This window comes from Drosophila rhopaloa, unplaced genomic scaffold (genome assembly GCF_018152115.1).
Source record: "Drosophila rhopaloa isolate 14029-0021.01 unplaced genomic scaffold, ASM1815211v1 contig_163, whole genome shotgun sequence".
NCBI classification, from domain to species: domain Eukaryota; kingdom Metazoa; phylum Arthropoda; class Insecta; order Diptera; family Drosophilidae; genus Drosophila; species Drosophila rhopaloa.
In genome coordinates, this window is record NW_025335043.1 from 12,721,098 (window position 1) to 12,736,475 (window position 15,378).

A 15,378-nucleotide genomic window follows, 5' to 3' on the forward strand; every position below is an offset into this window, starting at 1 on the left:
AATAAATCAAACTGGACGCGAAACCGAACGCAAAGACTTTCGATTGCACAGTGAGAAATAACCAGCTTAAATGGAGATCGATTAGATGTTAGTTAATCAACAGAATAAATATTAATTATAAATTATGATATTTGAAAAAGTTTGAATATTCAAATATAATTTTTTTAGGCAAAGAACATATTCTTCTAATCAAAAAGTCTATAAAGCGGCCAAGTAAACACAATCATATAAACTTTATAGTATTTTTTATCGGTGTACTAACTGAACAGCCAAGTGGGCCTTCCATTTGGGGGCGTGGCAGGCCATATAGTTGGCTTTAGAAATTTACACGACCCCCTTTGTCCGAATGCGTGGCCGAACATTTTAGCAGTCGCGCCTTCACTGTTTGCTCTTTGAATATCCGTTTTATTTGTGTTTTGATGTGTATTTATATATTTTTATTTATTTAACATCGTTTTTTCAACAAGCGCCCAAAACGCTTCTCGATTGTTTTTAGTATCTGATTTTTTATTTACTTTTAATGAGTCGCCCGCCGAGCGGAAATTTCGGATGCTGCCGTCGACCACTAAAAGTTTTCTTTTATTTATGTGGTTACTGAATAGAAAATTCAAATGGATCTGGCCAAAAAACTCTTCAGGAAATTCCACGATTTCAGATCCCTTTTTTGTTTGTCCCAGCTCACTTGCTAAGATGTTTTACGTTTATTTTCTTTATAAAGTTGTATTTTTTATGGCACGCAAATGACAGACAATGAAAGCGTCAAAGGCGGCCGGCAGTTAAGTTGGCTGTAAAAGCGATAAAAAGAATAATGCATAAAAAGTTGCTTATAGAGTTGGGCTCCAGATCCAGCTTAACCCTTAGTTGGTTCCTGGGGGCGGAGGCAATTACCTTGCCTAGGGGGAATACTCCACGTCGAGCTCATCCGCTCGAATCAAACAAATGGGAACTCTGACTTATCTGCAGTTCGCAGCTTCCAGTAATATATTTAAATTTATCTGTATATCTTTGTCTTCGTCTTCGTCCGACTGCCACATTCACATTCGAAATTGACTTATTAATTAATTTATGCAGACACGTTTTAGTTTTATTATTTTAAAATTTGTGTAATTTGCTTTAGTACCCCTTTTCCCTCAAACTGGGCATATTGGGCCACCTGTCACTAGGTGGATTAGGCCATGATTCTGATGGCTTAGTGGGTAAGTCGCAGTCGAAAACTCCGATTTGCCATGTTTATCGTTTGTTTCACAAGAAACTTTTGTTGCTGCCATTTTATTATGTCTTTTTCGGCCATTGGGCATAAATTATTTTGAACTTGTGTTTTTCTTTTCATTTATATTGAGATATTCGTTTGTTTTCTTTATTTCGTTCGAGTATTTATTTTTTAGCCAACATTTAACAATGTTTGTGATTTGATTTTTATGTCCCTCTATGTGAGCGTTTGGAATTTAAATAAATTAAATTTTATTAGTAAAAATTGACGAGAAATATGCCGCGCTCAATGGCAATAACAAACAAGATAGTTTTGATTAATAAATGCGCCATCCATGAGTTTGGTGAATACACAAAGTTTATGATGTAGCCAGCTGGCCAAGATGGATTTTATTATGATGGTCTCGGGATCGAGGGATGGGGCAGCGGGGATGTTCTTTGATATTTCGTACAAAACACTTTTTGTATACACTTTTATTATTTTATTATTATTATGATGAATACATGGGGCTGGCTGTGTGCGTTTATTATTGTCGCGTCACGCGTCCCCCCAGTAAAAAAGAGTGGGGCACAAAGGGGTTAAGCCGGTTCAGGGCCCAACTATTGTTCGGCTATATTTTCAGTTCCGAGGGGCAAGGGGCAAGGGGCAAAGGGGCCTTCATTCATGCAGACAATTGAAATGCTTTCATTTAGCTTTTTAAATGACCGCTTTGGGATGATGCTGTCTTGGATGTGGAGCTTGTTTTTTGGGGCTCATTAGGTCGCCGGCCCCCGGAGAGTTGTATAATTAGCTCCTCAAAACAACGATAGTTCAGTCTTTGAGCTTAAATAGGTCCAAGAGCTAGATCTATTTTTAAGCCCTGCTAAACTGAGTATTTGGCTTTTCACTCGACAGCCGCCACACGCCGTCTGAAAAAACAACTTTAACAGCTGATAGCCACCAATAAAAGTGAAAAAAAAATCAAGATCCAAGATCCAAGATCGCTGGCCACGGGCGAAATGTATTAAAATGAAATTCAAACATTTCGACGCCGTTCCTCGATTCTTTTTGTATTTTTTTCGTTTTTATAACATTTGCGCATGCGCAAACTGCCAAACGAGCAAATTAATAATTAATGCAAATAAACACACAAAGCGACACGACCAAAAAAAAAAAACGAGCTGCTAAAAAAGATACGAAACAACAGCAACAACAACGGATTCGCACAAAAGAAGATACAAAATCAGAACGCACGTGTAACAGGGCTTTGATTAATAAAGTAACCATTTAAATAAATATTATTAATAACGCCACTTTCGGTGGCTATAAATAAAGCTCAAAGGCAACGTTCGAATGGTGTTTAAATCTGAATGGCGAACTGGAATTTTGGGAGCCGAGCGATCAGATCTGTAAGGGGATTACTTAACAGGAGACGGGAAAACTTATATAGAAACGACTTTTCATTCATTTCCGTTGCACCATGGAAATGGAAATGGACTTTGGGAACGAGGGCCGGGGGAAATTGGTTAAGGGAAATGCCAAGCGAAATGAAAACGCCATCGTCACGATGACAAAGGTGAAAAACACCTTCATATTGCGGCTTACAATAAAACTATATAATTACGAATGTGGCTCAACTGACCGACGAAAATACACATTCGAGGCAAATGGAAATGGAAAATACATGCGATGGGAGGGTGAGACCGCTCCAGCTCTCTAAGAAAAGCCATTAATTAAAACTATAAAAAAATTACACGATCATATTTTATTGTATCCCCTTGTACACAGTACAGTGCGGGACATTCGTTTCGGATTTTTTTTTTCGCTCTTTTACATTTTATATTTTAATTGCCGGCTTGCCCGCGCGGGAGTCATCAACGTAAAAGTTTTCCCACTTTTTATTATTATTTAAATTTCTGTGTAATTACAGCGAGGATTGTCGTTCCTTTGTCTTCGCTTGATGCATATGCGATTAAGTATATTGTATTCTTTTTTTATATTTTTTAAGGGGGCGTACGGCCGGGGGAGTGGCAGTGGCTTTTAATGACCATGGCAGGCGTTGGCTTTCGATTGACATGAGCGCCTGTTCCGCTTACAGCCGAGTAACTTATATATGTATTTATTAGTTTGCCGTTGCCACACTTAATTGTTGGATTCAATTGAACTTTTTTTAAAATTCACCAGCGTATTAATTACAATTTATGGGTAATTACAAGCAAGGGGTAGCACAGGTGCCTAATTAGAAGGCTTTCAAACCTTTTCTACCCACTAAAAAATTTATATATAGAATTTTAAAATCGAATTCGGTTCAAAGGCTGCAGCAAATTCCATCAACATTATTCTGATTAATGTGTAAAGCTAATATAAATATATTTTCGAAGCTGTCAACAAGTATAATGGCTTAAATATATTAAAACAAGCAAGGACCAAGTTTGAATTGAGACACAATCGTTCATCATTGGCTTTTTCTGTTTAACCCCGTCTCGAACTCATTTCCATTCGCACTTTATCCGACAAATTTATTATATCATAATTCACGGCTTGAGTCATCTGACTCCTGAGTAAAGAATGCCACTCCCGTGCAAACAGCCCGAATTATCACTAATAAACCAATTTCATTATAATCTGATGACATGAATCAGCCGCAGCATCATTTACAAACAAGAAAATGTAAAAAAGAAATATACGAAAAGTCGCACCCACAACGGCTCCGAGTTGTCTCTTAGTCACTCCTTGGTGCCTTAATGCTTACTATAAATTTAGAACTTAATTTCGAATAATTATGCTCGTTTGCATAAGTTCCTCATAGCAAACAAAGCCAAACAAAACAAAAGGCGAGTAATCTTGTATCTGGCGCACATGCGAAAACAGTTCAAAGACCTGTTCGGCAGCCAGAAAATGTATAAAATATAATAAAAACGAGCGAAGGGGGCCACAATAATCGCAAATACCTCAAGTAAATGTCAGAAAAATAGTTGAGATTTTAGAGCAGCCATACAGAAATGAATAATAATAAGTACAAGCAATTAATCACCGGCAGAAATGCATTGAGATCTGTGGGAACTGCTAAATTACAAGCCACTGACTCGACATTTTCCCCCAACAGTCATTGTGCAACATTTCAATAAATTAATATACATATAAATAAATGGAATAAAGACCCGACATCGACTTGGCCATAGACAGAGCGACATTATGGTCTCTACCATAGACCATAGACCATAGACCATTGACCAAGTTGGCGTCCATTCATCGCACACGAAAATGACTCAGCCACATAAATTTAATTATAGCTCGGCGCGAAATTTATTTAGTTTTGCTCAGCCCATTATAAAGTAGGCAAACACACGGGGCTATGAAAATATTTAATTAATTATGGCGAGCATGGAAAAATAAGTAGGTATTCCTGGAAATGCGCTCACAAGGCGAATAAATAAATTCATATAAAACGTAGTTTTTCGGCCCAAAGGCTGGGTCACCAAATCGAGTCAGCATTTTCGGTTACCCCAGTGTGGCAATTTAAAAAATTAGGCAGCATTTAGTTTCCAATTTTTGTCGTGTGTTTTCCGAAATGAGCGGCACACATTTGCGACTCATTTAAATTTATTGCTGCCGGTTGCCGCTGCTGCGGTTGTAATTAATAAAGTAAATTTGACCTCACACAGATGCAGAGACAACTCGAGGCGACAATATAATGAATGAACGCCGAACGGCGATGAGAACGGCAGCGAAAAACTAGGAGAATGACAAACGGCAGCGCTGGCAATTAGCAGATACAGATGCAGATACAGAGGCAAATGCAAATGCAAATGCAGCAGTTGCAGTTGCAGTTGCAACTACAGACTTGCTTCTTGATAAATGCCTTTGACAGCGCACAAAACAAACTGTGCAAATATTTGACAAAATACAACTATAAATATTGCTTAAGAATTAATGCGACGGCTGGCGTTGTCTCTACAGATGTTGCATCTGTATCTGTATCTGTATTTGTGTCTGTGTCTGCAAATGTATCTGTTGCTGATGGCAGACAAATAGACCCGTACAGTGACACCAAAAAGTGCGTGGCCCGCTGACAACTGGCTGAGACGCTGGGCGCAACTGTGGCTTGCGGCCTGTCAACGCCACGCAGCAGCAGCAGCAGCAACGTCTCAACAGCAGTAGCAGCAACAGGCCGGCAGCAACATGCAACATCCAGCGGCAACAGGCGACAGTAGCCACCGCAGAATCCGCGCTAGAGGAGTAATGGTGTCAATTGGACGACCGCAGAGACTGGCATCCATCAGATACAAGATACAAGATACAACAGGGCGTGGTCCACCACGAACTTAGCGTTTATCTTTTGTTTAAGCACATTTTCTGTTGACATTTCTGTTTACCGTTAAATAAATATTGAATAGAAAATGTATTCGTTGAGCAAATATTGTAAATACGATAGTTTCTGAGTTGCTGTTTACCTGGAAAAGACGACTGAGCCGACGACGTTTGCATTTGCATTTGCATTTCTGAGCTCAGGTGTTGTTGTCGAGTGTATCTGGCGGATGCACTCGCTATCTGCTATCTTGCAGACCTACTTGGCCATTCCCAGATGCTCTAGGGCCGTCGCAGACGAAATGAAAACCATCTGCCGCAGAGCTCGGCTATTAAAAAATCAACTTTCAATGGCTTTCCAAACAATTTCCACTGACTCTGGACTAAGCGGGGAGCATTCAAAAATAATGCACCCCCCTTCCCCCCATCCCCTCACCGAAAACCACACAGCACACACAACTAATAAAATGCATAAATAACAGAAGCAGCAGCCACAAGCAAAAGCAGCTCAAAAGTAACGTTAAAAACTAAAATGGAAACATATGTTTCGCCTTACAAATTATATATCCAATCGTAATAATTACACGCCACAGTAGAGACGGAAAAAGAGGAAATATGGTGGATACACTGGGAAAATGCATTGAAGGTTTCATTGTTTGAAAACTATATTTTGAAAGAATATGGTTTCAGTTTTTAAAAACTATATTTTGAAAGAATATTTAAATCTCTGGGGATACAAACTTGTGCTAGACAGATTTTTCTATGACTAAAATGACTTTTTTTTTTTAGAATATTTAACTAATTGATTAAATTGATTAGATATATTTATTTTTAAGTAATTAATGAAATAAGCAAAAGCAAATCTTAGTAAAATTTTAATCAATTGAAGTATTTATACTAAAGACAAGACTTTTTATTAAAATAGTACCACTACTCGTTAGTTTCCCATCTTTAATTTGTATAAAATTAGAAAACAATGAACCTATGTATATAGTACATTTTATCCCTGTGCATGGCGTATGATTCGATTTGGGAAGATCCTCACCCCTCACCTCCCATCCCTTCACTCTGGATCTCCTTTGTTCACTTCTTTGCCGGCCAAGCGGGGGTGCAACGAAAAGAACAATTGCAGTCGGTGAGAGAAGAAGAAGAAGGGCCGAAGAAAGGGAAGGGAGTAAAACACAAACGAAGCAGATGAAGAGGAATGGCTAAATTAAGAAATGCAGTGCAGAGGGAGAATAAATAAATGAAAAAAGAATTTGTTCTACGGCAAATGTACACAAAGTAATAAATATTGATGTGCGCGCGAGGAGAAGATGGAAGGATGGTGAAAAAACAAAAACAAAAAAAAAAAATAATAAAGAACATTCCGTTTACATGTGTCCGTCGCTGGCAGCAGATACAAGATACATTTAATAATTCACAGATGTATTTCGAGCAGATGTGTTAAAATTCGTAGAGTAATAAAATAACAAATCAAATGCAGGAAAAGGCAACTTCAAAGGCCCATTCCTCAAATGTTGTGTTTACAGATGCGACTCAACCCGTCGAGATAAACAAACACAGAAACACCAAAAGGCATTGCCTCGGATTCACTGGATAGATGGACTCCGCTCGGAGTTGGAATTTCTCCGCAGGAATCCCACTCGATTTCGCTCACTTTGCTGGCTAATTTCACGCCGAATTATCCGCCTGCCAAAGGATGCACAAAAGGACTCAAGCGGCTGGAAAATGGAAAACCGCATGGAGTGCAGTTGCAGTTGCGGCAATCGAACCTTTCCAGCAAATTGCATTCGCATAAAGAAGAAACTGCAGTTGCACTCAGGCCTCAAGTGGGTGGCGGTTGCGGAGTGGGTGGAAAATGGCTAGTGGGTGGTGCCAAAGCGGCACCATTAGGCCCAAGTGGCAGCAACGAGAGGAAAGAGTTTTTTTAGCTGATTGCCAAATTAGAGCCGTTTACTGTGCGCTTTCCTTTTTTACGCATTTACTGCTGTAATTCGTGTTTGTCATTATCCTGGCAAAAAAAAATGATGATGGTTTGATGTGCGACTAAAGGAAAGTGGGAATAACCAGAACCAATTTTTGGATACTCGAAAAAATAAGAGTATGAAATTGGCTTACTTCCTATTGTTCTTCCAAATTAAATTTAACTTGATACAAATTATTTATACAGTAAAGAATTACGCTTTAGTTTTCAATTATTATTTTAAATTATAAGAACAAAAAAAAGTAAATTAATCTTATAAAAATACTTTACAATTTTTTCGGAACAATATCTTATAAAATTGTTAATAATTGTTTGTCCTAACTTGTTCATTCATTAAAACAATCTTTCGTAATAATAATCAAATTGATTGCAATAGTGAATTAAGTATTTTTTCTCTTAGCTTTTGTTATTGAAGTACTACCTATTAATACAATTACTTATTTCACAACTGATAGGCGACATTTTCTTTTTCTGTGTAAGTGCCGTCGAATTATAACACATTATAATGCCATTTGCGGCGGTGGAGAAACTACCAGATAGAAGATAATTTTCTTTAATTTCGGTTTTCGTTTACACCGTTATCTGTGCTCCCTTTTGCGAGTGCCCCTAATTGTTACAGGCTGCGCCTCGAGTATCTGTATCTGCAAGATGCACACGTATCTCTATCTGTTTTCTGTTTCTGTTTTTGTATCTGTATCTGCAGCTCTCGTATCTGCCGGTTATAAATATTGTATCTCTGGCCCAAGCACGGTCGCCCTGTGTTTGTCTGTTTGTAATTGCGTAAACAGACTCGTACATATTTTATTTTATATTTTATTGTTTCGCTCCGCTGCGCAGCGCCATAAGGGCAGATACCTATAATTTTCTTATGTCTTTCCTACAATGAAAACACACCGAGGCAGCAGCAACAACAGCAGAAACTGAAACCGAAACAGGCTATGGCAATAATAATCATCATGATCATCATCGTCGGCGTCATCGTCGTAGTCGAAGTTGTAGTCATAGTCGTCATAAAGACAACAGTCGCGACTGCACTAACGACAGAAAAGTGTGTGTATGTGCCCACAATAAATGCGGAATAAATAAATAAAGTGTAACAAAAGGCAGCCAAATAAATGGAAATATAACAAAACTTAAGGCGAGGAAAACAAACGAAGGAACGCAGCTGGAACATTAAATAAGGGGGATGGGCAGGAAAATGAACTCAGTGCAAGGAAATTATCAAACATACGGAGGGTATAAAATTCTAGCTCTGAAAGATGGGAAATGTTTCTACTCCTTTGGAGGATATCCAGCTTTTACTTATTTTAAGGATTTTTTAGTTAAAATATAAAAGAAATGCCTTAAGACAAGGAGAATAAAACAAATACTTTAATGATATATTGAATAGAACAGCATAATAAATAAAAACTTATAGAACCATTAAACAATAACTAATTTCTCATAAAAACTGGTTCAAATTACAGAGGGCCAAAGTCCCAGCTATAAACTATTATTAAGCACTATCCAAAAAAAAACCTAAGCCGATAAAAAATCAGATTCCAAAGGTATTTCGCCATAAACTAAACAATCTGATACTAAACATATACTCCAGGGCCAATTAGCCAAACATTTTTCTATAATTACCCACCAGCAAGTGCACGGACTTGGGCCATGATTCGATTGCCGTTGAAAAACCCATATATATAGTGTTATAAAAATTCTATTGTCCCCCGTATACGATAATCGTTTTTTCTTTATTTAAACAATCACCGTCGGCCTGTAAATACAAAGATGATTTGGCCAAATTCATTCTTGTCGCTGCGTCACAGACCTCGAGTCATCCAGCCAACTTTATCAGTCAGTTTAATATACGAACTACAAGAGCACTGATCACGTAGCGCCAATAGGAGAGAATTAAAACAAAATATAATAAAAAAAAAGAAAAAAGAAAAAAGAAGGCAACAAAAGCAGTCTGGAGAAATCTTATCAAGGAAATTACCTAAGCCAAGAGCTGGCATCGACGCGACTTAAGATTACAAATTGTTATTATGATTATATTGTTGTATTATTTGCGCGGCGATAAGATCTATGTGGGTTTATGGCCCGCTCGGGTCTGCCATAAAATAAATTACTTATTTATTTCGAGTGTGGCCCGGACGGGCACCGAAAATTCCCTTTTATATAACCACAAGAGCACAAGAACAATTGCTGCAACGTTTATGGCCATGGTCACAAACTAAAGAAATTATCGAAATTGCCTCGTAAATTATAGAATTCACATATAATTCAGGCGACTGAATTCCAAAGTGCCGCCCGCCTTACGAAATCCTTTAATCTTCCAAATGGAAAAGGCCTCCAGTTTTAACCAGATAAGAGGGCCCGGCAACATTTTCCCATTGCCCCTTCATTGGTGGCCAACGATCAGTGGTTTTATGTAAAACCAGCGGACATAAATTTGATTTATTTCCCGGCCTCGGCTCGAATCAATCAAAGACCTCTAATGAGCTGCGGACCGCACAGGAAACAGCCGATGACATTTGGCTTAAGTTCGAGATTTTTTGGACTTCGAAGGAAAGATTCACACGGTCAAAAAAAACAAAATGTTGAAAAATAAAAGAAAACCTTCGTACCATTTCCTCTATTTCTGAAAAAGAGTTCAACCAACCTGCTTTGCATAAAACCAGCTGGATGAACCCAAAAAAGCTGGATTTACACATGGAGCAATTATGACTAACGCCGGAGACAAAGAGATACTGGGAAAATGGAAAGAAGTCGGGGGAAATGGAAAAGGGGGCCCGCCCTTGGCTGTCAAAGAACTTTCAGCACTTGGCAATTTTCAGTAATTTTCTTGCAAAAACAATCGGTAAACGCACAAAAGAAAAGCCAAAGTCAAGGAACTCGCACCAAAATATTGAAGGGGGTGGGGGGATAGGGTCTTTAGATTCCGAGTTTCTTGCGACTTTTCCTGACTGCTGGGTTTCCCCAACGCTGCGTGTGTGTCTCCGCATCTCTCCCTCTTGCCCTGTGTGTGTGAGTTTTCCTCACTCTCTCCGCTGGTGTGTGTGCGAGGTCTATGAATGAAAGTGGGGGGAAACTCGCAAGGGGGGAAATCCCGGCGAGAGAAAATTTTCGGAATTGACTGAGGCAAAAGTTGGACTCTATTAAGTAACAGGCTCTCAGCCGCAGCTTCCTTCTGGATTTTTTGGGTGGCATTTTCCCGCCCCCAAGTGACGTCGTCAAATTTTGGTGGTTTGCGGAGAGGGGGGCAAATAAAATAAGATGGAATGGTGTGCCGACTCAAACTTCTTGCTTTTACTGCCGTCTATTTCTTCTTGATTTTGTTTCTCATTTCATTTCAATAAATTAACAAAGGAACAGTAAATTGGGCGAGCAAAAAGCAGAGAATAATACGAGAAATTCAGGAGGGGAATATCTAAGGGTTTTTGCTCTCTATCTCTAATTCATTTTGCACACATAAATATTCTGACATCTGCTCCGGTATCGAAACTATTTATATTTAGGTGATACACTGAAAACATAGGACATTGTATTACAATTGTGGTTTTAAGAGCTTTTTATTGGAAAATATTAATTTTATGCAACTAAAATTGTGTTGTAGTTAAAATTAAATATTATTACAAAGTCAGTTTTTTTTCTCTCTGAGTTAAACAACTTAAACTGAATTATGAATATTTATAAATCATTTTATCTTAAATTTTGTTTGCCTGTATAAGGTCTACATTCATATTCATGAGACGCGCTCAGAGCTCATTCATTATATTGATTTATTTACATAAGTTTAGATGCATAAGTAAGCAAATGGAGTGCAAAAGTAATGTGAAAAATATGGCAGCTCAAGAATAATGTTCAATGTCAAATATTAAGTGTTTATCGCAGAAATAACAACACAAAACCAGAGACACAAGAATGCAGCCAAAGTGCAAAAGTGAGCGAAAATCGGAGGCGCATTAGTTGCAATTATGGAGAATCAGATGCACGAGACGAACAAATCAAATATTTGTGCGACTTTTGTTTGCCTTGCCATCAATTTCTGTCAATTGTTTATAATTTTGTTGATTTTCTCCCTCTTTTTGTCTCTTTGCCTGGCCTTTTTCCTTCGCATTTGTATGCGTGCATTGTGCAATTTTCGTCATTAGCATTAAATGTTGTTGAATTATTTTTCAAGCCGCTGACGCACTTAATGTCGCGACCTCGTTCCCCCTCTTAACCCCTGGTCTGTTTTCTTATACAAATAGTAAATCAGCTTTAATTTGCAATCTAATAGAAATAACAACGAAACGAAAAGGTAAATGCGACTGGGGTGAATGCAAAAGATTTCGTTAATATGCATGCACCGAGTGCACTTCCCAGCCAAATAACTAAATAAGTGAGCGATTGTCTGAGTTCCACTTGCACGGCGGCATACGCGTCGTATGCGCATTATGCAAAGCTTTTGCGCAGCCTTCGATAGAAAAAAAAAGGGGTCGCCAGGGGTCAAGCAGAACTGAACAGGGAAATGCAAGTAGTCACTCTGTAGTTCTTCACAGTTTTTTCCATACAAAAGTTCCATTCTCTTAAATATAATGATATATAATACTAGAAAGGTAATATAATTGCTATTTTATTGCAAATATCAATTAATATTTATGATCAAAAGCAAGATCGTGCACCCATTACTTTGATTCAGTGCAAAAATTAATGAGCCACGTTATTTCTCAGATCTATGGCAATATATTGTAAATAAGTGGAACACTACATATTAGTCATAAAGAACGGTGATCATTTGTCTCATTTTATGACTTCATGATTTTCTGAGTTAACCTTTTCAATTGCTACTCACTATTTACCCTAAATGTATTTAAAAATTCATTATAATTTATTCAGTATTATTTTGTTCCTTTCATCTGAAGATTTTTAATTGAAAACACTTATTTATAAATAAATATCAGTGATCTTTAGCAATAAGGAAATTTAATTTATTACCTTTCCAAATCTAAAATCTACAGACAATTTCTAAGGAAATGACTGTGTATTATTTAATTTGTTATTAACCCTTAGTCATTTCTTGCGAATACCTTTACATTTATTCAGTCATTGCTGCGATCACTTATCTCTTTGTAATATATATGTGTTAATATGAAATCATTCTTGTTCCTAGTATTGAAAATATTATTTTATTGCTAAAAACTATCTTATCTTTAATAAATTTTGTAGATTGATACAAAAGCCATTAGAAGGCTGAAGTTTTTAACTTATTTTTCGTGACTTGGCAAAATCATTAATTCAATATGGTAAAATTTATTTTATTTTAATAATTAAAATATAAATAATATGGAAATTTATGGAAACTCACCCTCTCTTCTTCGCGAATCATCTCAGCGATTTCCGGCTTGATTTCCATGTCATCGTGATGGGAGCCGACCGACGAGGCGGAGGCGCTTCCCACTGCTCCCGCTCCGCCAGTTGGAGCACTGGCTCCCGATCCGCTTCCCGCTCCCCCGGCTCCCCCCGCTCCCCCTGCTCCCGCTCCGGCGGCAGCTGCGGCCAAGGCACTGGCCATGGCATGCGAGTGGGCCAACTGGTGCTGGGCGGCCAATTGCTGGGCGGCCAGTTGCTGATGGTGCATGGCAGGTGGGGGGGGTGGCACGACGGCGGCATGGTGAGCGGCGGCGGCCACAGCGGCGGCCATGTGAGGCGGTAGAGCGGACTGGGCGGCCACTCCGCCGGGTGGAGAATGCATGGCGGCACTGCTGTTGCCATTACTGTGACCCGAAGTGGGTGGTGGCGAGGAGCAGTTCCGCTGTGATCCTCCACTGGTCGAGTTCCTGCCCTCCAGAGTTTGGGGATTGGGCGAGGCAAAGGGATTGCGCACTATCGTCGAAGTGGTCATGGCCAAGGGTTGGCTCTGGTTTTGTCCGGGAGTGGCCGAGGATCCCCTCTCGGAGACCTCCGACTCACCTCCTTGCAGCGAAGGACTGGGAGTGGCATAGCTGCCATCCCGGGATCGCTTTCTCTGCCTTTGATTCAGATCCAAGGCTCCGTCGGGCAACAAACGGGGTCGCTTGGCCTTCAGCTCCTCATCCGGATCGGCTTCATCATCCTGCCGCAGAATGGCCGTGGCCGAGGCCATTTCCTCCTCCTCATCCTCATCGTCATAGACGGACATGGGATGAGCGGAGGCGCCACCATCGCCCCTGCCCGCACTGACCTCCGCCAGGCCCCTGATCTTCAGGGTTTCAGCCACTTTCAGCAGGGGATTTATCTGATCCTGGCAGACATTGATCTCCCCCTTGTACATGAACTCCACCAGGGCCTTCAAATCGGACCAGTTCACATCCCTCATTATGATAATGGGATGCTGGCAGGGATTATCGTAGAAGAGGGCCTGGAAATAGGGTGAGCAGGCGGATAGGACCATTTTGTGGGCCTTGATCGAGTGACCTTCGCAGGACAAGGTCACGTCCACGAAGGATTCGCTTTGCAGGAGCTCATCGAAGACGTTTGTCAGATTGGATTGATAGTTGTTCCATCGCAGGCAGAACTGCTGATTATCACCACCGCCACTGGGAGGAGCCATTTTCCGGCGAGGAGCCTTCAGCTCCGGATTGGTTTTTATCTTGGCCTCCACGGGCGTGGATCTTTGGCCAAATTCGAAGAGCGCCGAGCCCGCCAGCTTAAGACTTTGTTGGGGCTGTGGTGAAACGGGGAGGGATCGCGACTTCTTGGCCTCCAGGCGCATGCGCAGTTCGGGATCATCGGGATCCCGGAGACCCACGACCTCGCTGGAGGTCAGAGGTCGTGGGGGCGGGGTCAAGGGCTGATCATTCATCAGACTTGCCTTCGGTTTTACCAGCACTGTGTCTATATTTTTATCTGCTGACTTTATATGTGCCACAGGCTCTGTATCTTTTTCTGTCTTGGAAACCAGATCCTTTGGCTCCTCCAAACTGGCTTCCACTATTTTCTCGGGCGAGTATTTACTGTCCGACTCCTCGGTTTCCTCCAACTGAGGCTCTACTGCCACTTTGGGCTCCTCTGCGGGGGCCATTGTGTAGTCATTCGCCTCGTACTGATCCACTTCACACTCCAACTTCATTTCGAAGTCCACAATCTGTTTGGTCATGTCCATGGTGCTGAGAGAGTTTTCCGATTTTATCTGTTAAAGTGCAGGTTTTCCGCGGGGTTTCTAACACATTTTCGGGGGCGTTACGAGAACTTTTCCTGGGAGCAGTTCAAGCGCTGCAAAAAGAGAGAAATTTCACATGACTCTTTGAGGAAAAGATATATTATATACAAATAGACTACTCAAAAAAGTTCAAAGGAATTATAATAATAAATTTGTAAGTCTAGACAATTTCGCTTTGAATTTTAATGGCTTCATTTCGCACTAATTTTCATCAGTATGAATCATATATAATAATGATAAAATTATTTGGTTTTTATTAATTTTCTTGGTTATTTTGTTTAACGCCCCAAAAAAATCTAAAAAAAAAACATTTCAAAATTAATTTTCCTATTCTGTAGTCACAAAATTACCAATTTTGTATACATCCCATTTTCTCTTTTGTTATTAAACATTAATAAGCTGTTCTATAATGATTCTCATAATAAAGGAAATAATTAAATGAAAACAATTCCGATTTAATTGGCCTTGCATAGTTTCTTTGAAATGAGCCTTAATAATATTTGGAATATTATTGCCCCAGCCAATTGAATATATTGGGATCTATAAAATAATATCTTTGGAAGTGTTTTATCCACATCAAGCTGAATCAGCGAACGCATTTGCTCTTAGTCATAACTCTATTAAATAAGCCTATTAATCTTGACCCTCCCCTTCGGCTGAGTCGAAAATTTCCATGAATTTCTATTAATTTATGTTTAGTATTTCCCAACTTCCCCCAAAACCACC

General features: G+C 39.6%; 1 protein-coding gene across 1 annotated transcript in view; it reads right to left on the bottom strand.

Moving 5' to 3' along the window:
* Nucleotides 1-15,378, bottom strand: part of LOC108051058 (protein bric-a-brac 2) — a 30,286-nt gene that overhangs the window by 12,606 nt on the left and 2,302 nt on the right. The window contains 1 exon segment of the mRNA XM_017133008.2: nucleotides 12,820-14,705. Coding sequence (XP_016988497.2) covers nucleotides 12,820-14,595 — 1,776 coding nt within the window. The 5' untranslated portion in view covers nucleotides 14,596-14,705.